This window comes from Suncus etruscus, chromosome 3, assembly GCF_024139225.1.
Source record: "Suncus etruscus isolate mSunEtr1 chromosome 3, mSunEtr1.pri.cur, whole genome shotgun sequence".
NCBI lineage: Eukaryota > Metazoa > Chordata > Mammalia > Eulipotyphla > Soricidae > Suncus > Suncus etruscus.
In genome coordinates, this window is record NC_064850.1 from 17,177,813 (window position 1) to 17,205,591 (window position 27,779).

Below are 27,779 nucleotides of genomic sequence, written 5' to 3' on the forward strand. Positions count from 1 at the left end.
TATTGCTTTTTTTTTTATTGTTTTTTTATGTTTTTTGTTTTTGGGCCACACTGGGAGGCGCTCAGTGGTTACTTATGGCTTCATGCGCAGAAATCGCTCTTGACAGGCTTGGGGGACCATCTGGGATGCCAGGAATCGAACCCGGGTTTGTCCCGGGTCAGCCACATACAAGAAAAATGCTCTATTGCTGTGCTATTGCTCCAGCTCCAAGTTTGCACTATTGTTAATGAAGGGGTACATTTTTGCTGTATCCCTTTCAGCACCCAGTTCTAACCACACGCTTAAAGTAATTCTTTAAAAAAAAAAAGTTGGGGCCGGAGAGATAGCATGGAGGTAAGGCGTTTGCCTTTCATGCAGGAGGTCATCGGTTCGAATCCCGGCGTCCCATATGGTCCCCCGTGCCTGCCAGGAACAATTTCTGAGCCTGGAGCCAGGAATAATCTCTGAGCACTGCCGGGTGTGACCCAAAAACCACAAAAAAAAAAAAAAAAAAAAAAAAAAAAAGTTGACTGGACCCAGAGGGTCCTGCTGTCCTGCTGTGAACATTTTATTTTTTTGTTTTTGGGCCACACTCCGTGCTGTTCGGGGGGGTTACATCTAGCTCTGTGCTCCTGCCCGGAATCAAACTGGGGTCTGCCCTGGGTCAGCCAAGTACAGGGCAAACCCTCTATCACTGTGCTATCACTCCAGCTCCTGGGGATCCGTTTTAGGAATCAGTGCCAAAAGACGAGTGGTCTATCCCTGACCCACACCTCTGTCTCCTGCCCTTTTTCTTTTGGTTTGGAACGACCTCGGGTAGTGCTTAGAGGAGCAACGTGAGATTCTGGGGATCGAATCTGAGCTTCCTGCATGCAAAGCCTGGCCAGCCAACCAGGCATGCTCCACTAATATTTCATGCCAGAGACAAGCCGGTTGATAAGGTTGATAACCCCTGGGCTCTTGTAAGCAGCTGAGAGACCTGTGAAGCCTGTAGCTCTCTATTAGTCAAAGTCACACCTTTAGTATTAGGGATCAGGCCCGGGGCTCCCGCATGCAAAGTATGAACCATCTTCCCAGAGCCTGCCTTATTCTAGAAATTTCTTTCTTTTCTTTTCTGGAGATGTGACAGTTTCATGAACATTCCTGCTGGCTGGGGTAGGGTAGGAGCCCCTAAGTTCCAGGCAGTGGTGACAGGGAGGAGGGCAGGGGTTCCCCTAACTATTGTTGTGCCTGGCCCCTGCCCCTTACTGGGGTCCCGACTCTCTTTCTCCTCCCCTAGCACCAAACAAGTGCGAGTTGAACTGCATCCCACACGGGGAGAACTTCTACCACACACACAAGGAGGCTGTGCTGGATGGGACACCCTGCGAGCCTGGCCGGAGGGACGTGTGTATAGAAGGCCGCTGCCGGGTGAGTGCCCCTACCCCACACCCCAAAAGATGGGGCTTTGTGAGCCATTAGGGGCCTGGGAGCATCAGGTCTTTGCAGCCACCCTGTGACCCGAATTATTCCAGCACTTCCAGGAACCTTGCTCGGAGCATCCCTGAAGCTGGGGCATAGAATTGGCTTTCCTCTCTGCAAGGTCTGGGGAGAGAAGCTGCCTGCGTGTCAGTCTGTGGGATTGTGGGAGAAGAGGTGATGGGTGTCGGCCTCCAGCCAGGCCTAGGAAACTCAGCCTCACCTCACGAATGGTTGTGTCTTGCTTGTGTCAAGCCCCAAGTTCAACCCTGGCATCTTATAGCCCCCAACACCATCAGTTGGGACCCTGGACCTACCTGCTGGTGAGTGACCATGTGACCCCCCCACCCTGTCTCTCTCTCTGCCCTGTAGACTGTTGGCTGTGATCTCAATCTGGACTCGTCCATGCAGGAGGACAAGTGTCTGCAGTGTGGGGGAGACGGCACAACCTGCTACCATGTCACAGGTGTCTTTGACGCCAAGGACCTCAGCAGAGGTACGGTGGGTTCTCCTGGTTTTCTAGATAGATGAGGCCAGCAAGCTGACCCTTTTCACCTGTTTTCCATTCTGACTGTGGGTCATGGCCAGGTGACCCTCTAGACCCTCACAGGGCTGGGTGTCAGAGGGTTCCAAACTGAAAGGCCTGAGGTCAACCTGAGGCCAGGGGTCCACTGGTGAAGACAGACCCTTCACAGGATCCTGATGGCTCCTGCTAGTTAGGACACCGCCATGTCCTTGATTTTTTATTTTTTTATTTTTTGTTTTTTGTTTTTTGTTCACACCCGGCAGCGCTCAGTGGTTATTTACGGCTCTGGGCTCAGAAATTGCTCCTGGCAGTCTCAGGGGACCATATGGGATGCCAGGATTTAAATCACTGTCCTTCTGCATACAAGGCAGACGCCTTACCTCCATGCTATCTCTCCAGCCTCTATAGGCACCATTTGTCATCTCTCCTGTGGTCCCCATCTGTCCCCAACTTCCAGTCTTTGTGAGTCCTCAATCCTGCCTGTCTATCTGTGGCTTTTGACCTTTGTGGAATTCTCTTCCCTCAGCAATGTCCTTCCCCAGGCAGCCCGACCCTGTCTGTGCTTTTCTGGCCCTTCCCCAGCGGCTCTCTGAACACTGAGTGTCTTTGGGGGCGGCTTTCTCCTTGGCCCGGGTTTCCCCAACATTCCCCTGCCCCACACCCCCAGGATACAACCAGATGTTTGTCATTCCCATGGGAGCCACCAGCATCCGAATCAAGGAGGCGGCTGCCAGCAGAAATTTCCTGGGTGAGGACTTAGATGGGGCTTGAGGTGGCCTTGGGGCCTGTGGGGAGGTGGGTCCTGTCCTGGGGGCTGATGGGTGTCCCCCTCCTCACCCCTGCACAGCGGTGCGGGCTGTCCCCGGTGAATACTACCTCAATGGGCACTGGACCATCACGACCGCCCAGGCCTTGCCTATAGCCAGCACCATCTTGCACTATGAGCGGGGTTCCGAGGGGGACCTGGCCCCCGAGCGGCTCCATGCACGAGGCCCCACTTCGGAGCCTCTGGTGATTGAGGTAAGCGTGGTGGAAGATTGTCAGTGTGACAGGGTGCAGAAGGGCCTGGCTGGGAGCCTCTGAGGATGTGGTGGATGGGTGGGCCCCTGGGAGGGGTCCCTGGGGGTCTCTCTGACTCATATCTCAGGGGAGTCTCTCCTGTGTAGCTCATCAGCCAGGAGCTTAACCCCGGTGTGCACTACGAGTACTACTTGCCCCTGGGGGCTCCCCAATCCCACTTCAGTTGGAGCCACGGTTCCTGGAGCCCCTGCAGCGTACAGTGTGGAGGAGGTGAGGGCCAAGGAGGACAGGCTGTGTGGGAGGATATGAGATGCCAGGAATCGAACCAGGGTTTGTCCTGGGTGGGTTGCGTGTAAGGCCCCACTGCTGTGCTATTGCTCTGGCCCCCAGAAAGAACTTCTTGAAGTGGCTGCACTGTGGTGTACCCCAAGACCCACCCATATCTGGGAGGAGTTTTGGGAACCGGATAATAGGTGTAACTACCTGCAAGACCTCCCATTTCTGGGAGGGGTCTGGAAAAGGATAGATAAACCTCTGAGCCAGGGGATTCGGCCCTTTTGCCGTTTCTCTCTTGGCCCGGCTTGGCTTCCTGGCTTTTGGATCTTTGGGCCGCATGGAGCCCAAAGGGAAGATGGCTAACAGGAGATAAGATGCAGGGCTAGCAAAATATAGCTGAATGCTTAAAAGGTTGACATAGGCCACACACCTGTGGTGGCTAGGGCATAAATAAAGATGATTCTTCCTGAAGCCTGCGTGTGAGTGATTTCACCTGGGCCTGGAACTCGCCGGCTGCATGGAGGTTGCAGAGCCATTTAATAACGATTAAATAATCGTTAATTATTTAATGCAACACTGCACTTCTTTTTGTTTATTCGATTTTGGGCCATGCCTAAATGGTGCTCAGGGGTTACTCTTGGCTCTGTGCTCAGCAATCACTCCTGGGGGCCAGAATTATAGCACAGCAGTAGGGCATTTGCCTTGCACATGGCCGACCCAGATGGACCCGGGTTCAATCCCTGGCCCCCGAGCTGCCAGGATGATTTCTGAGAGCCAGAATAACACAGAACCAGGAGTAACCCTTGAGTGCCGCCAGATCTGGCCCCAAAACCGAAATAGAAAACAGACCAAAAAGAGAAATCATACTCCTGGAGTGCTTAGGGGACCATATGGGATACCCGGGAATCCAACTTGGGATGGCCGCATGCAAGGCAAGTACAACCTGCTGTACTATTATTCCAGCTCTGAGAACTTGAATCTGGTGCCAGGTTGCGTAGCTCTGTCACACATATGCTGAGCTTCTGTATCCTCATCTAAACTGGGAGCGAGAGTGATTGCCTTGGGATAAGCACGGTGGGCATGTGCGTGGGGACAGTGGGCTGACCAGCACCATCCGGGACGATCCCCCCAGGCCACCAGTCCCGCGCCGTGTTCTGTACCTCGGACAATGAGGCCTACCCAGATCACATGTGCCAGCAGCTGACCCGGCCAGCGGACCGCCGCCCCTGCAGCCTCCAGCCCTGCCCGCAGACCCGGCGGTGAGACCACAGGGGGCCAGGCACTTGAGGCCATGGAAAGGAAGAGGTGCTCCTTAGGCTGCCCTGGGTGTAAAGGAAAGAGTCAGCTAAGGGTTTCCCAAGGCTCTCCATCCTGAATGGGATGAAGCAACTTTAGCGTGAGCCCAGAGCTAATATTATTTTTTGGAGGGGACACACCCGGTGATGGTCAGGGGTTACTCCTGGCTATGAGCTCAGAAATTGCTCCTGGCAGGCATGGGAGACCAAATGGGATGCAGGGGATTGAACCCAGGTCTGCCCAGGGTCAGCCTCTTGCAAGGCATACACCCTACCACTGTGCTATCTCTCTGGCCCCACCCAGGGCTCATTGTCCACTCTCCTATGCCTGTGCAGCATTCAGAATGTCCAGACTGGGGCCCGGAGAGATAGCACAGCGGCGTTTGCCTTGCAAGCAGCCGATCCAGGACCAAAGGTGGTTGGTTCGAATCCCGGTGTCCCATATGGTCCCCCGTGCCTGCCAGGAGCTATTTCTGAGCAGACAGCCAGGAGTAACCCCTGAGCACCGCCGGGTGTGGCCCAAAAACCAAACAAACAAACAAACAAAAAAAAAACAAAGAAAACAGAATGTCCAGACCATGGTGTGGCCAGAGTGGGCAGGCATGCCAGGGTGGGCATGGAGATGCAAATGATCTTCTCTAGAGTCAGGAATCTTGCTTGGGGGTGTGGGTGAAGGACTTTGGGGCTTGGTCTTCTTGGGTGTTGGTTTCTTTTGTTTGCTTGTTTTGTTTTTGTTTTTGGGCCACACCCAGTAATGCTCAGAGGTGACTCCTGGCTCAGAAATCACTCCTGGCAGGCTCGGGGACCATATGGGATGCCAAGGATCGAACCCAAGTCCATTCCGGGTCTGCTACCTACAAGGCAAATGCCCTCCCTCTGTGCTATTGCTCCGGCTGCCTTCTTGGGTGTTGGGAAGCCATCCTTTTTTCTTCATCCTTGCATTCCCCGCACCATCTGGCGCCACATCTCTCATAAAGAAGCACAGCCTTGGGGCTGGAGAGATAGCATGGAGGTAAGGCATTTGCCTTTCATGCAGAAGGTCATTGGTTCGAATCCTGGCATCCCATAGGGTCCCCCGAGCCTGCCAGGAGCGATTTCTGAGCATGGAGCCAGGAGTAAGTAACCCCTGAGCGCTGCTGGGTGTGACCAAAAAAAAAAAAAAAGAAGCACAGCCTTGGGGCTTGAGAGATAGCATAGAGGTAAGGCATTTGCCTTGCATGCAGAAGGACGGTGGTTCGAATCCCGGCATCCCATGTGGTCCCCCAAGCCTGCCAGGAGCCATTTCTGAGCGTAGAGCCAGGAGTAACCCCTGAGCTCTGCCGGTGTGACCCAAAAACAAAAACAAAACAAAAAAAAGAAGCACAGTCTTTCTGGGGGAGGTCCCCACCAAAATCAGACCCAGGGGGAATGGAGTCAGAGGAAGAAAGGGGCACTGGTAGGGCAGGAAAGATGAATGAGGCAGCCGGCACTGGGGAGGTGGGGCATGGTCAGAGCCTTTGCAGGGGGAGAGGGAAAGAGAAGAGGGTTTGGTTATTTTGGGGGATGAAGGTCTGGGGTCAGGGTCTGGGACCTGAAAGCTCAATACTCAGCCCTGCATGGTTGAGTTGTTTGGACTTAGCGCTGCTTGCCCACCGCTTGGCTGCTGAGGGCCAGACTCAGGCCCTTGTGCATTACAGGCATGGCCTCCTTCAACCATCTCCCCTTCTCTTTTCCCTGTGGAGGGCTTCATCCTTGGCCTGGCTGTGCAGAGGATGAACTTGTGCATGTTTGTATGTGTGCTCGTATGGCCCCATGTCTGTGTTGCAAGTTCTCTCTTCCTGTGTGTGAGAGCATGACCCACATCTGCCCTCCTCCCTCCAACCCTGGGCCAGCTAACAGGGATGCCTGGTCCCCTCCAGCTGGGAGATGGGCCCTTGGACACCCTGCTCAGTCTCCTGTGGGGGCGGCTGGCAATCCCGCTCTGTCTTCTGCACCTCGTCTGATGGGGCCGGTGGTCAGGAGGCAGCCAGCGAGGTCGAGTGTGCGGGTCTGCCCGGGAAGCCTCCAGCCACACGGGCTTGCCAGCAGCAGCGCTGCTCATCCTGGCATGTGGAGCCCTGGGGAGAGGTGAGGCCCGTGGTGGGGGGAGGCCAGGTGGGATGTGGGGTGCAGGCCTTCCAGGTGAATTGTGCTAAGTGCCTTGCATGACATGAGGCAGTCCAGGCTGGAGCTGGCCCTCGAGTGGTGGCCGACCCTGGACATAGATAGGCTCTTCAGCTTGGGCAGGGTTGGAAGATGGGCAGGAGGAAACGTTGGCATGCCACTTGGGGGTAGAAGTCAGGGTGGGCTCTGTCTGGTCCCCGGCCCCAGCTGCTCACCTCCTGAAGGTTCAGGGAGCTTCGAGGGTTCAGGAAGCCCTGGAGTCAGCACCTGCTGTGTTTTGGGGGATTCCTGGGATTGGGACAGCAAAGCTGGGCCATATCTCAACTACCAGGCTCTTCAATTCTGTTTTTTTTGTTTTTGTTTTTTGGTTGTTGGGTCACGCCTGGCGGTGCTCAGGGGTTCTCCTGGCTCTTCGCTCAGAAATCACTCCTGGCTGGCTCGGGGGACCATATGGGATGCCAGGATTCAAACCAGTGTCTGTCTGGGGTTGGCTGTGCAAGGCAAAAGCCTTACCACTGTGCTATCTCTCTGGCCCTATCGATTCCGGTTTTTGCAGTGCTCTGTGAGCTGTGGCACTGGGGTGCGGAGGAGACGTGTCACCTGCAGGGCTGAGCAGGGGTCCCAGATCCATGCCCCAGCCTGCTCCTTGGAGGACCAGCCCCCCATCACTGAGCCCTGCGTACTTGATGACTGTCCCCACCACAGTGACCAGGCTTGGCTCGTGGGTGCCTGGGGTCTGGTGAGTGCCCCCTCCCCATGGTAGATGCCCCGTCCGCCCAGGCCTGATAGAAGCACAAACTCTGACGATCCTCTGCCCACTCTGGCTCTCTCCCCACTCTCTCTTGGGTCCCCAGTGCTCCAAGAGCTGCAACTCGGGTTCTCGGAGGCGCCAGGTCATCTGTGCCATCGGGCCCCCTGACCACTGTGGGAGCCTGCAGCTGTCCAGGCCTGTGGACACGGAGCCCTGTAACACGCAGCCCTGTCACCTGCCCCCAGGTAAGGAGAGGCAGTCAGGGGCTAGCCAGCCTCTTCCCTGTCACACGCCCCTCCTGCTGCTTCAGGGCCTGCTCCCGCCAGGTCAGCCACCTGGAATGTTCCCTCCAGTCTCTGGATGCTGAAGTCTTTGCCACACATGCAGTCCAGCCCCAGGCATAAACCAACCCAGTTCCCCGCTTCTCCCACTCCTCTGTATCACAGCATGGCTACTCTTTCCTCCCTTCTCTCCTTTGGGGCATCGGAACCTTTCTCTATGCTTCTAGACCATACCTGGCAGTGCTTGGGGACCATGTGGTGCCGAGATCAAACCCATACCTTCCACATGCAAAGCATGTGCTCAGCCAGTTTAGCTATCTTTAGAAGCACAGTCATGATTTTATTTTTTTAGACTATACCCGACAAAATTCAGGGCCCACTCTTGGTCTTCCTCAGGGGACCATATGGGATGCCAGGGATCGAACTCAGGTCAGCCACCTATAAGGCAAGCCCTACCTGCTGTGCTTTCTCTGGCCCCAAATCATGATTATAAATACAGAAAAGTTAAAGAACAGTGTGACAAACAGTACAGCACCACTATATAAATCCTTTTTATTTTTTGGGGGGTCATACACCTACAGTGCTCAGGGATTTCTCAGAAATCACTCCTGGCTGGCTTGGGGGACCATATGGGATGCCAGGAATCCAACCACTGTCTGTCCTGCTCCGGCCACGTGCAAGGCAAATGCCCTACCATTACTGTGCTATCTCTTTGGCCCTGCACTATCTAAATTCTAAAATCAGTATTTTCTCTTACTGGCTTTTCCATGATTCAAGCACTCCCTCTCTCCTAAATGTTGTTGGGGTGGGTTGGATCATACCTAGTGGCACTCAGGGGTTACTCCTGTTCTGTGCTTAGAAATCACTCCTGGCAGCCTCAGGGGACCAAATGGGATGCCGAGAGAATCACACTGGGTCTGTCCTGGGTTGGCTACATGCAAGTCAAACGCCTTACCATTGTGTTATCACTCCGGCTTCTGCAGTGATTTTTTTTTTAATTGGGTGAAATTCATATACATACAATCGCTATTTGAAGAAGCATCTTATGAAATTGGTGGGATTTTTTCTTGGAGTTGAGGGGTTCATACCTGGCAGTGTTCAGGGATTACTCCTGGCTCTGCACTCAGGAATTACTCCTGGTGGTGTTTAGGGGACCAAATGGGATGCTGAGGATCAAACCTGGTCAGCCACATTCAAGACAAGCACCGCTATCCATTGGACTATCTCTTTGGCCCTGGATGGTCCCCTAATTTCAGAAGCTTGTTTTTGTTTTTGGACCACACTTGGTGGTGTTGTGTATGTAAATATTTTGGGGGATTACTATGTTGCTCACCCTAATCTGATTAGGTGATTGTGCCCTACCCTAGGGTGTGACCTGGCATTCTGCCCCCACCCTAGGGTAGGACCTGATTCTGCTTCCACCATTGGTTGGTATCTGATCCCACCATTGGGTGGGACCTGACTCTGGACTATAAGAGCAAGGGTCTGTGGAAGGCGAGAGGCTTTTGCTGGCTGGAACTGAATCGGAGTCTTTGGACTTCAGTTTTGTCCATCCAAATAAAGCAAATATTTCCACGAGCCTGATTGTCTGCGAGCTGTTTACCCGCCGTTTCACCTCAGAACCGTGGGCTAGACAGGGTGGCAGACACGTGCTACGAGCTGGAAGAAAAGGGCCTCATTCTCCATCCCTCCATCAGTCAACCTCTTCAGGGGCTGTCCTGCTACAGGTGGTGCTCAGGGTTTACTCCTGGCTCTGTGCTCAGAAATCGTTCCTGGCAGGCTCGGGACCATATGGAATGCTGGGAATCGAACTAGGGTCTATTCCAGGTTAGCTGTGTGCAACGCAAATGCCCTACCACTGTGCTATCTCTCTGGTCCCCTTTGTCCATTTTCTAATTGAATTGTTTGTCTTTCCACGTAATTAAAAAATGATCGGGCCTGGAGAGATAGCACAGCGGCAAGCAGCCGATCCAGGACCAAAGGTGGTTGGTTCAAATCCCAGTGTCCCATATGGTCCTTGGTGCCTGCCAGGAGCTATTTCTGAGCAGACAGCCAGGAGTAACCCCTGAGCATCGCCGGGTGTGGCCCAAAAACCAAAAAAAAAAAAAAAAAAAAAAAAAAAAGATCTTTGGGGCCAGAGAGATAACATGGAGGTAGGGTATTTGCCTTGCATGCAGAAGGACGATGGTTCGAATCCCGGCATCCCATGTGGTCTCCCGAGCCTGCCAGGAGCAATTTCTGAGTGTAGAGCCACGAGTAACCCCCTGAGCTCGCTGGGTGTGACCAAAACCAAAACAAACAAACAAACAAACAAAAACAAAAAATTATCTTTGCTGCATCATTCTCCATCACTGCCCTGCCCTTCTGTGAGCTGCACCCCAAGATCCCCCTGGGGTAGAGGTTCAGTACTGCCTGGCGACTCCTCTCTCCTTCCCTCTTCACCCATTGTTTGCCCCTACAGGAGTTCCCAGTGTGCCTGTTGCACACCCCAGCCCCAGGGACCCCTGGAAGTCTCTGGGCCTTCAGGAGGCTTCGGTCTCAGGTGAGGAACTCCCCCCAGACCCAGCCAGCATGTTCTTGGCTTCTCTGAGCAGAGGTGCAGGAGGGAGTGGAGGTATCCTGAGGTTGGCCCCTGGAGAAAGGTGGATCCCAGGGAGAGGGTGCAACTCCTAGGTGACACATCAGCATCTCTGCTTCCTCTTCTAGATTCTCACGATGCGTGGTGGGCACCCCGAGAGCGAACCTCAGCTGAGGGGAACCCTGGAGGAGACGAGGGCCCTCGCTCACAGACTTCTCTGCAGCCACCTCCCCGCCGACAGTCTCCAGGGTCCGGCTCAGGGGCTCGTGACTGCAGGAACAGTCCCCATGGGTGCTGCCCCGATGGTCACTCGGTCTCTCTCGGGCCGCAATGGCAGGGCTGCCCCGAGATGTCCTGTGAGCAGAGCAGGTAGGAGTCTTTGGGCCTGGGAGTTGGGCATGGGGTTCCTGAGTAGGGCAGCACCTTTGCAGAGAGAGGGCAGGTGGGTGCGGAGCAAGAGCAGACTTCAGTGTGGTCGCAGCACCCAGGTTCCTCTCGGGGCTCTCTCACCTAGCGAGCAGCCCCTGGTCCTTGACCGTCCAGGCTCAGCTGGAGCGAACCTGTGGCTGGGGTTGTAGAGCTCAGACTGGAACAGGTTGGGCCAGCAGGCTGGTGGGCTCTCACGTCCAACCTAGTCCCTGCCAGGTCCACTTGCTTTAGCCTCCCAAAGCAATAAACTGTCCCCTGCTCTCCGCCGCTGTCCACAGCTCTTTGTGCTCCCACCATTTCCTTTTTTATAAATAAAAACTTTATATTTTTGTGAGCCACACCTGGTGGCACTCTGGGGTTATACCTGGCTGTGCTCAGAAATCTTTCTTGGCAGGCTCATGGGACTATATGGGATGCCAGGAACCAAACCCAGGTCCGTTCCAAGTCGGCTGCTTGCAAGGCAAACACCCTGCTGTTGTGCTACCCATCCTCTCCCCACCCCCCAATTTCCTGAGCTGCGACTGCTGCCCCTGAAGGCTCTCTTCCATCCAGTGGTGGGTGTGTGACCCAGACATGGGGACCAGCTGCCTGCAGCAAGGTCCAGCCGCTTAACCTGCTGTGTGCTCGGTGATTTTTTGTTTTTGTATTTGGATCACATCCAGCTGCACTCAGAGGTTATCCTGGCTCTGTGCTCAGAAATTGCTCCTGGCAGGCTTGGGAGACCATATGGGATGCTGGGAATCGAACCAGGGTCCGTCCTGGATCGGCTGTGTGCAAGGCAAACGCCTTACTGCTGTGCTATCTCTCCAGTCCCATGCCCGTGATTTCACTTCTCAGATCTCAGCTTCTTTCTGAGAACTGGAGATAGTGACAGCCCCACTGGGTGGAGCAGCACAGGTAGGGGCACAGAGGGCTCTGATCCTCACTCACCCACCTTCTGACTCCTGGTTGATGTAGGTGAGAAAACAGGAGTGCTCTCTTGTTGCCTCTGTTCTGTCTCATCTCCCATGCATGGGAGCCTGCCATTTGGGCAAGCTCAGGTGAATGCCCCATTCTCAGATTTGGGCTGGGAGGAGAGTGGGGATATACTCATTGTCTTACTCCTGTGGCCAGTGAATGTGGCCAGAGACTGGGGTGTGCAGAGAAGGGATACCCTGCTGGGTGGGGGGGAACGCTTGGCTCCCAGAGGCTCTTCAGCTCGGTGACCAGCGTGGGAGCCTCAGCACTGGGCTGCATACAGAGAACAGGCATCCAGGCCCCCTGAAGTGAGGGCTGGAGCCAGCAGTGAGGCTGTGGGTGATGTCTGTGCAGGTTTGGGTGCTGCCCTGATGGTGAGTCTGCAGCCGAGGGGCCCCACCAGGCTGGCTGCACACGCAACGACCGACCTGATTCCCACCCTGGGAGCAGGCCGGGGTCCCGAGCAGTGGCTCCTGTGGTACGTATTCCTCATCTCTGCCCCTCTGTGTCCTCATTGCCACTGTTACCCAGATTCTTGGCAGCGCTGGCTTGGAGAAGGGGGACCCTGCAGCCAGAGTTACGTGAGGGTCACAGCCAACATTCTCCCGGCCCCTCGGCTCAGGCTCCAGAGCTGTCCTCGTCCTCACTCTGTGGCACCCCAAATCCCCCCTGCAACCAACTTCCAGGTTCCCCAGGCCCAGCGGCCCCAGGCCCAGCAGAGTGCGCCCAGCGAGTGCCGTGGCTCCCAGTTTGGCTGCTGTTATGACAGCGTGGTCTCAGCGATGGGCCCCCTCGGGGAAGGCTGTGTGGGCCAGCCCAACTACGGTGAGGAACCCCCTACTTTCTTGCTGGGGGCTCAGGGTCACCCATCCAGAGTTCCAGGGTCCCGTGGGGTGACAGTCCAACAAATTAGGATGATGGTTTGCATACTTGTGTATTTCACTGCATCAGCGTAATTTGCTCACTTTTTCCTTGGCAAAAATGTAGGATATCAGGGCCAGAGAGATAGCATGGAGGTGGGGCATTTGCCTTGCATGTAGAAGGACGGTGGTTCGAATCCCAGCATCCCATATAGTCCCCTGGGCCTGCCAGGGGCAATTTCTGAGCCAGGAGTGACCCCTGGGCACTGCTGGGTGTGACCCAAAAAACAAAACAAAACAAAAAAACGTAGGGTATTGGGGTTGGAGAGATAGCATGGAGATGGGGTGTTTGCCTTGCGTGTAAAAGGATGTTGGTTCGAATCCTGGCACCCTATATGATCCCCTGAGCCTGCCAGGGGCAATTTCTGAGCACAGAGCCAGGAGTAACCCCCTGGGCGCTGCTGGGAGTGACCCAAACACCAAAAAAAAAAAAAAAAGTAGGGTATGATCATTATGTGAAATTATTATATTTTTATTGGTGAAGGGAGAAAAGCAAAAGTTGAAGAGGTATTATTGAAAAAAATATAAAACCAAATCAAAACAAGGGTGAGGCTGTGGGTTAGAGCAATAGCACAGCAGTAGGGCATTTGCCTTGCATGCAGCCAACCTGGGACAGACCCGGGTTTCGGTTCCCGGCACCTCATATGGTCCCCTGAGCCTGCCAGGAGCAATTTCTGAGCGCAGAGCCAGGAGTAACCGGAGTGCCGCTGGCTGTGACCCAAAAACCAAAAATCAAAACGAACAAGAGTGATGTTGTGACAGTTATGCAGTGAAATACAGCAGCTGCCACGTTGCTCTGGTTTTAGGTTCATCTTTGAGGCCTTTCAGTTCCCTTTGGGGCTGGGAGGCTTGTGAGGGATCCCCAGGAAAGGAGGCCCAGGTAGCCCCTAAGGGCTCCAGAGGCTTATGGTGTGGGTGTCCAGGGACAGACTGTTCTCCTGGTGTTTCTGGGTGGACTTGGAAGGTCACAGGGGGCTATCATGGGGAACCGGGAGGTAGGCCAGGCATGTGTGGGGGACTGTGGAAGTTGGGCATTGGTTGAATGGGGTAAGGGTGGGCACGCTGGGGTAGAGGCAGCCTTGGGGGTTGGCGCAGGGCTCTGGGGACAAGGAGGCCTTCAGAAGGGCCAAGTCACACAGCCCATGAGGACTTGGGCTTGGGTCATTCTCTGGAAGTGGCAGGTCCATCTGCTCCAGCCTCCCAAGGCACTGAGCTATCCCCAGCTTCCTATTGCTCCCCACAGCTCTTCATGGCCCCAGGGGACACCTTGGGGTGGCCCTGCTGGAGTGACCACATCTTCTTTCCTCAGCATACCCGGTGCGGTGTCTGCTGCCCAGTGCCCTCGGCTCCTGCACCCACTGGCAGGCTCGTTGGTACTTCGTGGCTTCTGTGGGCCGGTGCAACCGCTTCTGGTATGGTGGCTGCCACGGCAATGCCAACAATTTTGCAACGGAGGAGGAATGCATGAGAGGCTGCCGGGGCTCCGGGCAGGGGCCCCACCATCCTGGCCCTGAGACAGACAGTGGGTCTGGAGGCCGGAGAAAGCCTATGCCTACTGGAGAGACTCACCGCACCCCCACCTCCAGGGAAGGGGCCTGGAACCCTGAGCTGGGGCACAGAGCCTCCTCGGGGCAGCCAGCAGCCCCGCCCCACGGCCCTCCATACAGGTGAGAGGAAGATGCGAGCAGGGGCTGCTGTGTGGGAGCTGAATACTAGGCCTTTGGCCTAAGCCCTAGGCTCTTGGGGTCCTGAAATCCCAACCCTAAGGAGCATTGTTGGGAGGGCCTGATCACCCCTATCCTGCACATAGAGACACCCCTGGAGCTGCCGTGGCTCCTGTCAGGTCAGATTCTGCCTTTCTGGATTTATGTAAGTTTCTTGACCTGTGAAATTAGGCTAAAACTGAATTAGAGGTTTGTGGTATCACTCTTGGGATTGGGTCCAATGAGCTTGATTTAGGAAGGTTTTGTTTGTTTGTTTGTTTGTTTTTGTGGTGCCAGGGATAGAAGCCAGGCTCTCATTTGCTTTGAAGCCCAGCCTGGGATTTGAAAATATTTACAATGATGCAGAGCAAAGCTTTAAGTTGCACAGAGGCCAACATGGGGCTGAAGAACAGAGCCATGCTTGAGGCCTGGGTCCCATCCCAGCCATTGCAGCAGGACCAGACAAGCAGAGGCTGCCAGCTTGTGCTTCTGTGTCCACTGAAGCCCACCATGCTGTTGTGCCCACCTCTTGTGCCCAACTCTGTGATATCCTGCAGCTGAGGGAGGAAGGATTGGGTGGGTGGGGGCTGGATTCCTGAGCCCAAGGCTTCCTGGAACTTGGCCTCTATGGAAATCCCTGGCTCTGCACATGCCAGTGACAGGAGGGCCCCCAAGTCACAGGGAGAGATGGCGGTCCTGGCTTTCTTGCCAGTGGGATGGCTCCTCTGCTCCCCTCTCCAGGGTTGGCCAGGCTGGTGCAGACCCCTCCTTGGTGCAGGCGACCGCGGGCCAGTGGGTGCAGCTCTACTGCCCAGATGACTCCCCGCCGGACCCCCGTGAAGTGTGGCAGAAAGACGGGAGACCCCTCTACTCTGACAGGTGTGTTTGGCAGGACAGGAGGGGGCAGCAGTGTGCTGGGTCAGGCTGTCCCTGTTGGGCTGGACTCAGGCCCCAAATTTCTCCTGTAGGCACGTGAGGCAGCCCGATGGCTCCCTGGTTATCACCCCCCTGCGGGTAGAGGACACAGGCAGCTACAGCTGTGGCCCCGGCTGGCACTCACGCGTCGAGCTGCGTGTCACAGGTCAGGCCCCTCTGCTGGGTTCTCATGGGTTCCAGGCTGGGCTGGGGGTGCTCCTTGGTCCAAAGCATCCTGGCAGCAGGGCCCCTGTGCTCCAATAAAACTGGGGAGTGCAGAAGGGAGGGTGCCTGCTAGGTGGACCCCCACAAATGGGCCCTGAACCCCACCAGAAGGGAGCCCTAAGCACATCTGAGCTGCCACCTGCTCGCTCTTGGGTTCCTCTGGTCTCTCGACAGGGGGTGACATGGCTGTGCTGTCTGAGGCTGAGCGAAGGACTCCTCAAATTGGAGACTCTAGACTCGGGGCAGGTGCTGGGAGTCAGGGAGTCATTTCCTCCTCGCATCCTGGGCCCACAACAAGGTAAAGGACAGATTTGCTGGGGATGAGGATGCCTGACCCATAGTTTCGGGAGCCAGGCCTGCTTCTTCTAGCAGTGAGGATGGGAGAGCATGGATCCCGGGTGTCTCAAGGAAGAAGAGGCCCCTTCCCCTCTTTCCCCAACAACCCCAGTGGTTGGGATAAAGTAGACCCTGAGATATGAGCCAGGAAAGGGAAGGATGTCAGAACTAGGGGCACCCAATGGCTAAGGGGCAGGGCAGGGCATGGGGGTCCTGGGGGAAAGAGGCCCCTTGAGTGGGTGTCCTCGTCAGAATGGGGAATTAGGGAGCTGGATCCAGTTGAGGCTGGAACAGTTGTTAGACCAGCTGTTCTAGGCACGGAGGGGAACTGGGCCCCAGTGACAGCAAGAACCCTGTTGTGGTGTGGGGTGCTTGTTCTGCAGGTTGCGTCTGGACCGGAACCAGCCTGGGGTGGTGGACGCCTACCCGGGCCAGCAGGCCCACTTGCCGTGCCGTGCCGAGGGCCATCCACCTCCAGTCATTGAGTGGCAGTGGGATGGGCAGGTCGTGTCCTCCCGCAGGTCGGTTCTCTGTTCTCTCCCACCCCTCCTTCCAAGGGCAGAGGGAAGGGAGGGCTGGGGGCAGGTGCTGTGGCCACCCTCTGGGCCTCTCTGAAGTGTAGTCAGTGGGTAGAGGAAGAGATGGGGCCAGTGCTTTGCTTCAGGAACCTTCACTGAAACCCCACAATGAGAGAAGGGTTTTCCAGGTGCACTTTCACCCTGATATTGCACACAGAAGCTCCACGCCTCTCAGTGACCAAGCAAACTACCAGGGTTTGGGCCCACTCAGCAGTACTGCAAAACGGGGCATTGGTTCTTCTTTTGTTGTTTTTATTTTTTGGGGGGTCAAACCTGACATCGCTCAGGTCTTGCTCCTTGTTCTGTGCCTAGGGATCATTCCTGGTGGGGCTTGGAGAACCCTCTGGGGTGCCCGGGATCGAATCCAGGCCCTACCTGCTGGAGTATCATTCCAGTCCTACAGTCAGGCATTTCTGAGTATGTGGAGGTGCCAGCAGCTGAGGCCTAAGCCCCAGTGGCCTCTGACCCCACCTAATACTCCCTGGTGGGGAGAAGAAACCCTCCATCCTCTCATGTCCCCATGGGATGAAGCCCAGTGCGTTGTGCTTGATCCACAGACATCGGCCACAGCCTGATGGCTCTCTGATCATCAATGATGTGAGGCCGGAGGACGGGGGCTTCTATGCCTGTGTGGCTTCTGCCGGGCATGACCGGGACCAGCGGTGGGTCCAGTTGCGAGTGCTGGGTGAGGCATCAGTCCTGGCTGGGAGGGTGGGGGTTCAGGGGTCTGGGGTGGGGGCACAGCAGCTGACAGTGCCCTCTCCTGGCCTCAGGGGAGCTGACAATCTCAGGGCTGCCCCCTGCTGTGACGGTGCCAGAAGGGGACACGGCCAGGCTGCTGTGCATGGTAGCAGGAGACAGCGCCAACGTCAGGTGGTCACGGTGAGGCCCTCCTCTCATGCCTGTGTGCAGTCACCCCTTCTTTTGCTCCTGCCTCCTGGGGCTCTGGTCTCCAATCCCTCAGTGGCTTGAGGATGGAGCCCCACTGATGAGGCCACAGCCACTCTCTGAGAGCTTCTGGTCTGGATGCTTTGGTGGGGGGCCTTCCTGTGCCCCAAGTGTGGCACAATGCACCCAGGCCTTTACCTTGAGGCCATGGTGCTCGGGGAGCCAAGAGCCCTGGGCTGTACCCCACTTGGGGAACTGCATAGGCCTTTGACTCAAAGGTATCTGCACTCCCTTCCTCCTCCAAGGCTGGTCTTAGGGGCTCTGAGGAATGAGCCTGAGACACTTCCAGGTGGGAAGTGGCTCTGGAGGTGACTGGGGGAGCCTACAGGACTGAGGAAGGATGTTTATGAGGCTTCCTAGGTGGGTCCTGGAGATAAGCCCCATGTGCTGCAGGAGTGGAGCTGGCTACCTCGGGTTCTCTGGAAGCTTCCACTTTGTCTTGTCCTATCCAACCCTGGCCATTTCTCTTTCATTCTTCCCCTACAAGGAACATGGGTGGTTTGGGGTTCCCACTCAACAACACACAAGATAGCCTCCTTGTTATTGTCCTTGCCTGGCCTCTTTCACCTTCTACTAGAGATGTCTGCCTCCTCCCCTCTGCAATAAGCTTTGCCGGGGCCTCACATCTACCTCTGCTTAGAGAATCTGCCTGGCCAAGGCCACCTGTAGCTCTTCGTTCCAGTCTGTTCCACGATCTGCTGAGCCCTTTGGCTGCAGGCTCCCCCCATGGTTTCAGAACCCCATTTCTGCTTTCCCTTTCCTGGCTTTTGTTTTTGGGCCACACCCAGCAATGCTCAGGAATTATTCCTGGCTCTGCACTTAGAAATCGCTCCTGGCAGGATGATACGGGATGCCGAAGATAGAACCCAGGTTGGCCACATGCAAGGCAAACGCCCTACATGCAGTGCTATCATTTCAAGCCCTTGTTTTTTTTGTTTGTTTTTGTTTTTTTTTTGGGTCACACCTGGCAGCACTCAGGGCTACTCCTGGCTCTGGTAGGCGTGGGGGACCATATGGGATGCCAGGATTCGAACCACCGTCCTTCTACATGGAAGGCAAACGCTTTACCTCCATGCTATCTCTCTGGCCCCCCTTATATGTTCTTACGTGTCCCTTTGGTGCTCCTTGAGGTGAGGGGTCATTTGTTTGCTCTGAAAGAGGCAGCGATTGACCTCGAAAGATCTGTACTTCCTATGCTGGGGCAACTCTCCCACCCTCCTCTCCCCCAGAAACGGGCTGCCGGTGCATGCTGATGGGCAGCGAGTGTACCAGTCCTCGGATGGCACTCTGCTCATCCACAACCTGCAGGCCAGGGACGAGGGCTCCTACACCTGTAGTGCCTATCGTGGGAGCCAGGCTGTCAGCCGCAGTACGGAGGTGAAGGTGGTTCCAGGTAAGTGTCGACTACAGGCAGTCGCTGGTTCACTAGGGCTGGCCGTGTGCTGAGGAGCATGGACAAGGGCGCAGTCCCAATCTCTGCTCCACTTCAAATCCTGGCTTGTTTCTTGGCCAGTGACTGCCAGTGTGACTTGAGGCCAGTGGGTGGCCTCCTTTGCCTCATCTTACATCTCCATGTTCTGACAGTGACAGGATGAGTAAGGAAAAATAGGCTTAAGGTCCACTCCTGGGAACAACTAAATAGATGACAACATTATTTTACTTTTATTTATTTTGCCTTTTGGGCCATACCCGGTGACACTCAGGGGTTACTCCTGGCCATGTGCTCAGAAATAGCTCCTGGCTTGGGGAACCATATGGGATGCTGTCTAACCATCTTCCACCCTGGGTCCGCTGCTTGCAAGGCAAATGCCCTACTGCTGTGCTATATCATAATCCAGCCGCAACAAACATTGTTATTGATCTGCACTGATTTTTGTCTTGAGACAACTGGTTGGGATTTCCTGACTGTACTTATGGCAGACCTTATTTAAGCGTTCCTGTTCTTTTCATGGTGACAAAGTGGTCCCGAGGCTGGAAGCTGCCTTTATGGCCATCTGAGCCGTAGTAAGGAAAGAGAGGGATGTCACCACCATTTGACATGGGACAGACATCCAGGGAATGTCTCCACTACTCACAGCAGCTTTGAGCCAGTTGACAGTGGATCTGGGACAGGACAGACACATGAAGCCACTGGACTAGAACTTCCCTTGCTTTAAGTGAGCCATTTGGGACTTCAGTGTTCCCTTCTGCAGTGCTTGCTCAGAGTATACCTACTTCAACTCACGCTGCATATTGTAAGATGCAGTTTAACTTGAGAGGTGCTGTGGCAGACTGTGGTTGGATGTTCCACTTAGCTGGAGGGCAACTCATTCTGCTTGTGTCCACTCGTGTGTGTCCACAGTCAGGATGTGCCTTGGCCAACCAGCTCTTCTCTTGGGCTTTTCTGCTACTGGTCTGTCTGGTCAGCAGTCAGTGCTGTGCTGTGACATGTCATGCTTTAGCAGATATGGCACCAAATGACAGGTGGCTTTCAAGGCTTCCTGTTTTTTGTTTTTATTTTGGGTCACACCCGGCGGTGCTCAGGGTTACTCCTGGCTCTGAGCTCAGAAATCGCTTCTGGCAGGCTCAGGGGACCATATGGGATGCCGGGATTTGAACCACCATCCATACTGGATCAGCTGCTTTCAAGGCAAATGCCCTACCATTGTGCTATCTCTCTGGCCCCAAGGTTGACTGTTTTTGGACACTTTCCCCAGGACTGGGTTTTTGACCCAGACGTTCAAAAGTTGCCTTGCTTATTATTATTTTTTGTTTTGGGGTCACACCCAGCCATGCTCAGGGGTTACTCCTAGATCTCTCAGAAATTGCCCCTGGCAGGATTGGGGGAACCATGTGAGATGCCAGGGATCAAATCTGGGTTAGTCCTGGGATGGTGGCATGCAAGGCAACACCCTACCGCTGTATATCTCCGACCCCTGTTGCCTTGCTTAAACTGTTCTCTGGGTTCACTTTTCACCTTGACCTTGTCTGTTAACCAGGAGTAGGAGACAAATTGGAATACAGGTTTGGGAGAGAGCCAGGAGGAGCAACCAGGACCATATTTGTAATGAGCTAAAGCTACATAGGAAGTTAATTTTTTTTATTAGTGGAGGATGGAGGTACACCTGACATTCCTTAGGCCTTATTCCTAGCAGGGCTCATGGGACTATGTGGGATGTATTGGGGAATCAAACCTAGGTTGGCTGCAGCAAGGCAAGTGCCTTACCTGTTACCTGATCACTTTGGTCTCAGCAAATACATTTTTTTTTTTGGAGGGCCACACCTGGCAATGCTCAGGGATTACTCATGAATCTGAGTGCAGAAACTTCTCTTGGGGGAGGGGGGCTGAGGGAGAGAGGGCAGATGGAACGCTGGGTACTAAATCTGGGTCAATCCCCAGCACCTTGCACACTGTACTATCACTCCAAACTTTGGAAACAAATTTTCCACCAGAACTTCGCTCTTGCCTCTTGGATGGGACACTTAACATGGCCTGGGAGGGCTCCTTTCTCCTGGCTTTGCTGGATGAATATTGCCAAGCTTAGATGTATTGGGAGCAACATTTTTTTTAACTTCATTTATTGTTTGATTCATTCATTGATTGATTTCTGGGTCACACCCAGCAGAGCACAGGGGTCACTCCTGGCTCTGCACTTAGAAATCGCCCCGGCAGGCTGGGGGACCATATGGGATGCTGGGAATTGAATCAGGTCCCTCCTGGGTCAACTGCATGTAAGGAAAACACCCTACCTCTATGCTATTTCTCTGGCTCCAGGGAGCATCCTTCTTCTTCTTCTTCTTTTTTTTAAATTTTGGGTCACACCCGGCAGCGCTCAGGGGTTACTCCTGGCTCTGTGCTCAGAAATCGCTCCTGACAGGCTTGGGGGACCATATGGGATGCTGGGATTCAAACCAATGACCTTCTGCATGAAAGGCAAACGCCTTACCTCCATGCTATCTCTTTGGCCCCAGGGAGCACTCTTCTTGACTAAAAGTCTCCTGAACTGTGTTGAGACTGAATAGTTGCTCTCACCCACTGATGTTGTTTGTGGTTCCCCTCTGCGCCCTGCTGCTTGAGGCTGGTCCCCCCCCCCACCCCCCCCACCCCCCGTCTTTCTCATGGATTGGGCCATTATGGAGTCATGATGTTCGCATCTAGGTGGAGGTTCTTGGAATCGTCCTGAGAGAACATTCAACTAGTTAAGACTAGAACAGATAAAAGAAGAATGTAATAACTGGGGCCGGTGAGGTGGCGCTAGAGGTAAGGGGTCTGCCTTGCAAGCGCTAGCCAAGGAAAGACCGCGGTTTGGTCCCCCCAAACCAGGGGCAATTTCTTTTATTTAGAAATATTAATAAACTGTCCCTGTTCAGAGCATAAAAAAAAAAAAAAAAGGACTAGAACAGGTCATCAGGCCTACTGCCCTCTTTTTTAGTGTCTCCTGAAAATCTACTTTCTTTAAAGCCAAAAAACAGTGTGTACCCCAAAAGAACTTTGTACTCCAGCTCAACAGCTGTCTGCTTCGGGAGGGGTCAGAAAAGAGAGGATGAAGACTAGTTTTTCCTAGTCCCATGAGGTCTGATTTAGGGAGAATGTTAGTAAGTTCCAGAGCCCCTTCCAGGAAGAAAAGAGGTCAAATGGATAAGCCCCTTTAGTCTTTTCTTTTTTTTTTTTTTTTTTGGTTTTGGGGCCACATCCGGCAGTACTTAGGGATTACTCCTGGCTCTGTGCTCAGAAATCACTCTTGGCAGGCACAGGGAACCATATGGGATGCTGGGAATTGAACCGGGTACCTCCCGGACCAGCAGCATGCAAGGCAAACACTGTATCGCTGTGTTATCTCTCTGGCCCTGGCCCCTTTAGTTGTAATTGTAGCTGCAAAGTGAACCGCTCAGGGGAAACTGCAAGACTCAGGAGCTGTCAGTAAACTCAGAGGGGGCAGTACCAGCATATGGTGCTCACTATCAGATTGGAGGCCTGGTTTCCAACAGTTTTCTTCTTGTCCAGAGCTGTTTTCTCTGTGGGTAAAGGGAAAACTGGAAAACTGGAAGGCTGAAGAACTGTTATGATCAGGGGCCAGAGGTTGCTAGGAACAAGCTAGGAGACAGCTCTTACCAGCGCCGGATTGTGCTCGGGGACGAGCCTCCTCTACCCACTCCCATCCAGTGGCTCAAGCTGCTCTTTAGGCTCCAGTAGGAAGGCCAAGACTCAATACTGCTGGTGGGAAATACTTGGGTGTCTGCACTGGGCTGAGACCATGCACAGGGCTAGTGGGAAACCCGCTGCCTGCTAGGGCAATATCAACAAAATGGTACCTCTGGTGTAACAGGGCAAATGTTGGGAGGCTGCTGAGGGAGGAAGCACACTTCTTCCTGCTACCTGGGAGCCACAGTACTGTGTTGCACTCCCTTGAGGCATGTGAAACAGGAGGGGAGACTCCAAGCCTCCTTCCTTCCCACCTCCTCCTGTTGTTTTGCAGCACCGGTTGCCCAACCCTGGGACTCCAGCAGGGACTGCATGGACCAGCCTGAACTGGCTAACTGTGGCTTGATCCTGCAGGCCCAGCTCTGTGGCAATGAGTACTACTCCAGCTTCTGCTGTGCCAGCTGTTCCCGCTTCCAGGCCCATGCGCAGCCTGTCTGGCAGCAGGGCTGAAGGTTTGCTCTATCTCCAACCCCAGACAACTCCTAGTGCCAGGGAGAAGGAAGACGGATTCTTGGCACTCTCCCTTTTCTGGCTGGTGGACACTGATATTTTCATCTCCCACTACCCTACCCCGGAGCTGCAGCCCTCATTGTCCTGCCAGTTTCCCTGTTGCCCCCAGTGGTATCTGCCTCTCGGACAAAAGCTCCACAGGCAGCTGCAGAGTTGTCAAGAATATCTGGAGAAGGAGAACTGTACTTCACAACTTCCCCTGTGATTTCTCTCTCTCGCAGGATTAGCTCACTGCATTTTAAAACAAGCTGCAGGGTTCTGACTTCATCTGGCGCAGGGTGGGGAGGCGTGTGGTGAGTTCACAGTTAACACCTATCTCATCCAGGAAATGCCCACTCCTGCTGTGCCAGGCACTGACTTGTCACTAAATGAGATTGTCTAAGCTGGAGTCACACAGGGCGCATTGCTCTAACCTCTCAGAAGTGCAGCAACCACTTCTGAGTTCCATCCATGTATAGAGTTAATGGCAGGCTTGCTCAGCAGAGTGCAACTCAGCAAGGCTGAATGACCAAGGGCCACTGTGGTGTTCTGATCCACGCATGAAGGCACTAGAAAGGCTCCTCTGCTCTCACAGGGAGGCTGGAAGCTGTGAGGCCAACATGCAGATCCTGGCCGCGGGGATCATTCACTTAAGTAGGAATGCTCATTTTGCACGAGGAACTTCCCCTCCAGGAGTATTTGCCACCCAGGCATGAGCAGGATGGGCACATGGGTGGGGGGTGTCCGAGTGGTGGCTGAGCAGAGGCTTCACCATGGCTGGGATTGGAGGAGCTCAGCCTTCATCTCCCAAAACCTCCAACTCTTCACGCTGTAACAATACACTGTGATGCGATCAGCCTGCAAGGCTCTTTCCACTTGAAGCTTCTGCAAATCCTCTGAAGGCTGGCAAGGCTGCATAACAAAGGTCATTCTTGGACACAGGAAAGCCAGGCAGCAGAGGGACTAAGGCTCTGCAAGTTTACTTTTATTACTAACACATGGCTGGAAAAGCAAGAAATGGGATCTTTCTTCTTGGTCTCTCTTTGTTAGTGAAGGAACATGGGCCAGGTTCTAAGTTCTTTTTCTTTTTTGGTTTTTGGGTCACACCCGGCAGCGCTCAGGGGTTACTCCTGGCTCTGTGCTCAGAAATTGCACTTGGCAGGCATGGGGGACCATATGGGATGTCGGGATTTGAACCACCATCAGTTGTGGTGTTTCAAGGCAAAGGTGTTTCAGTTGTGGTGTTTGCCTTGCAAACCTACTGCTGTGCTATCTCTCCAGCCCCTAAGTTCTTTTTTCTTTCCATTTCAAAAATGACTTGAGGGGCAGCCCCATTCATTTGCTGAGGTCATCTTTACTCCACCTCCATTTTCTTGGATCTCTCAGTTCTGTAATTACACCAGAATCTGGCCTATCAGAGACTCATGTCAGAAAGTAAGGGGGAAGATAGAGGGCACTAAGCTAGCTCATTCTTTAAAGATGACCAGTTCGGAGGTAAGAAGTGATGAGGCTGGAGATGTGGCGAAACATGTGGTGTACCTTCTTTATGTGTAGGAGGCCCAGATTCCATTCTTAGCACCACATGGTCCCCTGAACACCACCAAAAACAACCCCCAAGTACAAAGCTGGGAGAAGCCCCTGAGTACTTGCTGGGTATGGTACCTCCCCCAAAAAGTTACGTGATAAAACTCGCTTAAATGGTTCTCTGCCTTTTTTTCTGCACTGGGAGTTTTATCTAAAAAAACAAAAAACAAAACCAAACCCACAAACTGAATTGAATGTTCCAGAAACTTGGTGTCTGAGTCAGACATGGATACCTGTCTACCATGTATGAACCCACAGCTGAGAGCCAACCACCACTTCAGCCCAAGACTTCTCAGAGTCAGAGTTAGCAGGGTGGGGCGGAGACGGCAGCCCTATCACTTGCCTCTAGGGGGAGTCCACGCTAAGCAGCAGGAACCTGACATTAGAGATACTCTCCCAGTGGGGGCCTAAAGTGCAAGTACAAATAGTAAGAATATACAAGTCCTAGTGAGGTTTTCTTTGGGGGCCACACCCACCTGAAAGTGCTCAGGCATTACTCCTGGCTCTGTAGTCAGAAATCACTCTTGGCAGGCTCGGGGGACTATGTGGGAAGCTACGGCTCGAACCTGGAGTAGCTGCATGCAAGGCAAATGCCCTACCTGCTGCACTATCGCTCTGGCCGCCCCAGTGAGGTTTTCTATCAAAGGAGAGGGGGGTAGCATCAGAATGGAGAGAAACCAAGAAGAAACTCATATGAACTCATTTTGCTAATAAAGGGAAAAATAGCTCTTCATAAGCAAAGGCTTCTACCACGAACATTTATTTTTGTTAAAGCAGATTATAAATTCTCATCAGTACAAATATATATATATATATATATATATATATAACTTACATCTGATTGTAAGGCCAACGTTCAAAAGTAAAAATGAGATGGGATCGCACATTGCTACTGGAGGTCAAGTGGCTGCAACCAGCCACAGACAGTGCTCCCTGGAAGGGAGGTTGATACACACAGACACAGACAGACACACATACAGACACAGACACAGACACAGACACACACACACACACACACACACACACACACACACACACACAGAGAACTAAGAAAACATACCTTCCATCCCCACAGAATTCATGGGAACGAAGGACAAAACAAAACCCACCAAGACCCACAGGACAAACCCACAGAGTAGCCTGGGCTCCCTTCTGTGGATGTGGTCGTCACAGTCATCTTAGTGTCAGAACAAAGTAAAGGATCAACGTAAGGAAACTGTAGCCATACAGAAAGGAAATACAGAGCCTCTAGAGAGCATATTTAGCTTGATTCCATTAAAATAATGACATTAGAATTTCATCTTAAGTTTAGAACCAGGACAATACTGCTCTTTCATTCATTCGTATGTGAAACTACAACCTAGTGGTCATAAGCATGATTGTTGTTGCAATGAGCTACTTACAGTGAATGACACCAAAATACGTTGGGATCCCCGTTTACGTCTTTTGACCTTCCCCCTCTCTTCATTTCAATAGGCATCAATGATAAATCAATCTTATGTACAATTTCTTACAGCTAACCCTTTTACCTTTGGCAAGATACTTACAACTCATACAGCATTTTTAATAGTGAGGACTATTTAAAATATTCTAAATGCATAAAAATAAAGATTTTGGCTTTTTGATATATATTTATAATATTTATTCTGTTACTCAAAATGGAAGCTCAACTTTACCTCTAAAATATAGCTCTGCAGGAGGCTGCGGCTGCGCCCTCCCGGAGTTCTGACATCTGGCAGCATAGCTCCAGCCCCAGCATCCTCTCCAGGCCTTACAATGGGCCAGTGCAGAGAGAAGTCAGACAAGGGCCTGAGAAACAGAGATCATCTTCCCCTTGTTTTTCGGTTTCAGTAAATGTGCTTTGAATATAGGTTCCTGTTACTTGCCTCTCTGTTGCCAGAGATTTGTAAGAGAGCGAAGAAAAAGGGGTGGGGTAGGGGTGGGGAACATTTCCTTGTGTTCTTTAGCTTAACTGTAGGATACCTCTTCCCTAAGAATGTCTTCTTCAGCCCTTTCCCCCCCAGGTAACACCTGAACGCACGCACGCTGTCTAGTGCTCCTTGGGACCTTTGGGTTTTATAGAAAGAGGACTGACCAGGAACAAACACCAAGTTCCCTTTGCTCTTTTAGCTCCTCACCCCTGCCCTGGCCTTAAGTGAGGACGAAATACAGAAGACGTAGGGACTGCTTAAAGTTCGATTTCAAACGTTTTCTGTAAGTCACTGGAGAAAGGGTTGGTGGGGGAAGGGTTGGTGCGCTGCTTGGCCTTGCTCTCTAATGCGGCCCACTGGGCCTCAAATGGATCCACTGGGCAGGTCCCCGTGGATGCCTCCGTGTGCTTGTCTCCTGAGGCCAGTCTGCTCTCATCTACCCCATTGAATGCTGCAGAACCGTTGAGGTGCTGAGCAGGCGGCTTAAAGAAAGGACTAGCAGTGGCACTGCTGATCTCATACAGAGGGAATGTCTGCTGCTTGACCAGGCTGGGAGACTGGTGGGGATGGGCCGGCGGAGGGTGGCCTGCGGTGCCAAACACGTTAGCTACCATCTGGGATGGAGTGATGCCCACCACAGGCACATTAGGGGCTGGATAGGGCATCCCGTTGGCCACAGGGTAGGGCTGGGGAGGGACAAAGGCTGGCTGCAGGGGTGGGATCACCCCCACTGGCACGGGCTGTGAGGCGAGGAATGCATTCCCTTGGAACGGTGAGGCAGGCTGAGAGACGGCCGTGGGGGGAGGTGGCTGGAGAAGGGGCTGCAGCGGGGCAGCTGAAGTTTGGGGCTGCTGAGCCCGGACACTCTTGGACACCTCTTCTAACCAGCGGTCAGCCTCGGAGGGTGTGCGCCTGTGACCAGCCTGGAGGAGACCTGGAGAGGCAGCACCAGAAGACTGACCCCACTCAGTCGCTGGAACAAGATGCAGAGAGAGAACAGAATCATTAGAGGCTACTTCTCGCAGCTGAGAAGCTTGGTTATTTGAACAAGCCCGATGTGGAACAAGTCCCCTCATGGGACATTTGGTGATGTGGGGTAGGTGGGAGGGAAGTCTCCATTACCAGCAGCAGAAGTTTCCTGACAGGACAAGGAGAACCTGTCAGACTGCGCTGAGTCCTGCTGAGGAGGGGTCTAAACCTGGCCAAGGGGGTGGCACCTGGGATCCCTCCCTGCTGCAGTAGGAGCTCCAGGGACAGAAACCAGCCTGCAGACTTG

The 27,779-nt window shown here is 53.6% G+C and overlaps 2 protein-coding genes across 6 annotated transcripts in view; one reads left to right on the plus strand and one right to left on the minus strand.

Annotated features, from left to right (window-relative positions):
* Positions 1–22,949, plus strand: part of PAPLN (papilin, proteoglycan like sulfated glycoprotein) — a 31,200-nt gene extending 8,251 nt beyond the window's left edge. Inside the window, exons 5-26 of the mRNA XM_049770279.1 lie at positions 1,259–1,389; positions 1,810–1,933; positions 2,631–2,711; positions 2,811–2,983; positions 3,130–3,253; positions 4,392–4,518; positions 6,453–6,660; positions 7,253–7,435; positions 7,551–7,692; positions 10,190–10,270; positions 10,435–10,675; positions 12,047–12,170; positions 12,379–12,517; positions 13,922–14,279; positions 15,057–15,194; positions 15,284–15,396; positions 15,630–15,753; positions 16,175–16,312; positions 16,927–17,054; positions 17,143–17,251; positions 18,547–18,710; positions 22,774–22,949. Of these exons, the coding sequence (XP_049626236.1) occupies positions 1,259–1,389; positions 1,810–1,933; positions 2,631–2,711; positions 2,811–2,983; positions 3,130–3,253; positions 4,392–4,518; positions 6,453–6,660; positions 7,253–7,435; positions 7,551–7,692; positions 10,190–10,270; positions 10,435–10,675; positions 12,047–12,170; positions 12,379–12,517; positions 13,922–14,279; positions 15,057–15,194; positions 15,284–15,396; positions 15,630–15,753; positions 16,175–16,312; positions 16,927–17,054; positions 17,143–17,251; positions 18,547–18,710; positions 22,774–22,949 (3,326 nt within the window). The remainder of the gene's footprint in view (positions 1–1,258; positions 1,390–1,809; positions 1,934–2,630; positions 2,712–2,810; positions 2,984–3,129; positions 3,254–4,391; positions 4,519–6,452; positions 6,661–7,252; positions 7,436–7,550; positions 7,693–10,189; positions 10,271–10,434; positions 10,676–12,046; positions 12,171–12,378; positions 12,518–13,921; positions 14,280–15,056; positions 15,195–15,283; positions 15,397–15,629; positions 15,754–16,174; positions 16,313–16,926; positions 17,055–17,142; positions 17,252–18,546; positions 18,711–22,773) is intronic.
* A 3,544-nt stretch (positions 22,950–26,493) lies between these two features.
* Positions 26,494–27,779, minus strand: part of NUMB (NUMB endocytic adaptor protein) — a 65,598-nt gene continuing 64,312 nt past the window's right edge. For all 5 annotated transcript variants that reach the window (XM_049770379.1, XM_049770381.1, XM_049770377.1 and 2 more), the window contains one exon: positions 26,494–27,476. In XM_049770379.1, coding sequence (XP_049626336.1) covers positions 26,761–27,476 — 716 coding nt within the window. In that variant the 3' untranslated portion in view covers positions 26,494–26,760. The remainder of the gene's footprint in view (positions 27,477–27,779) is intronic.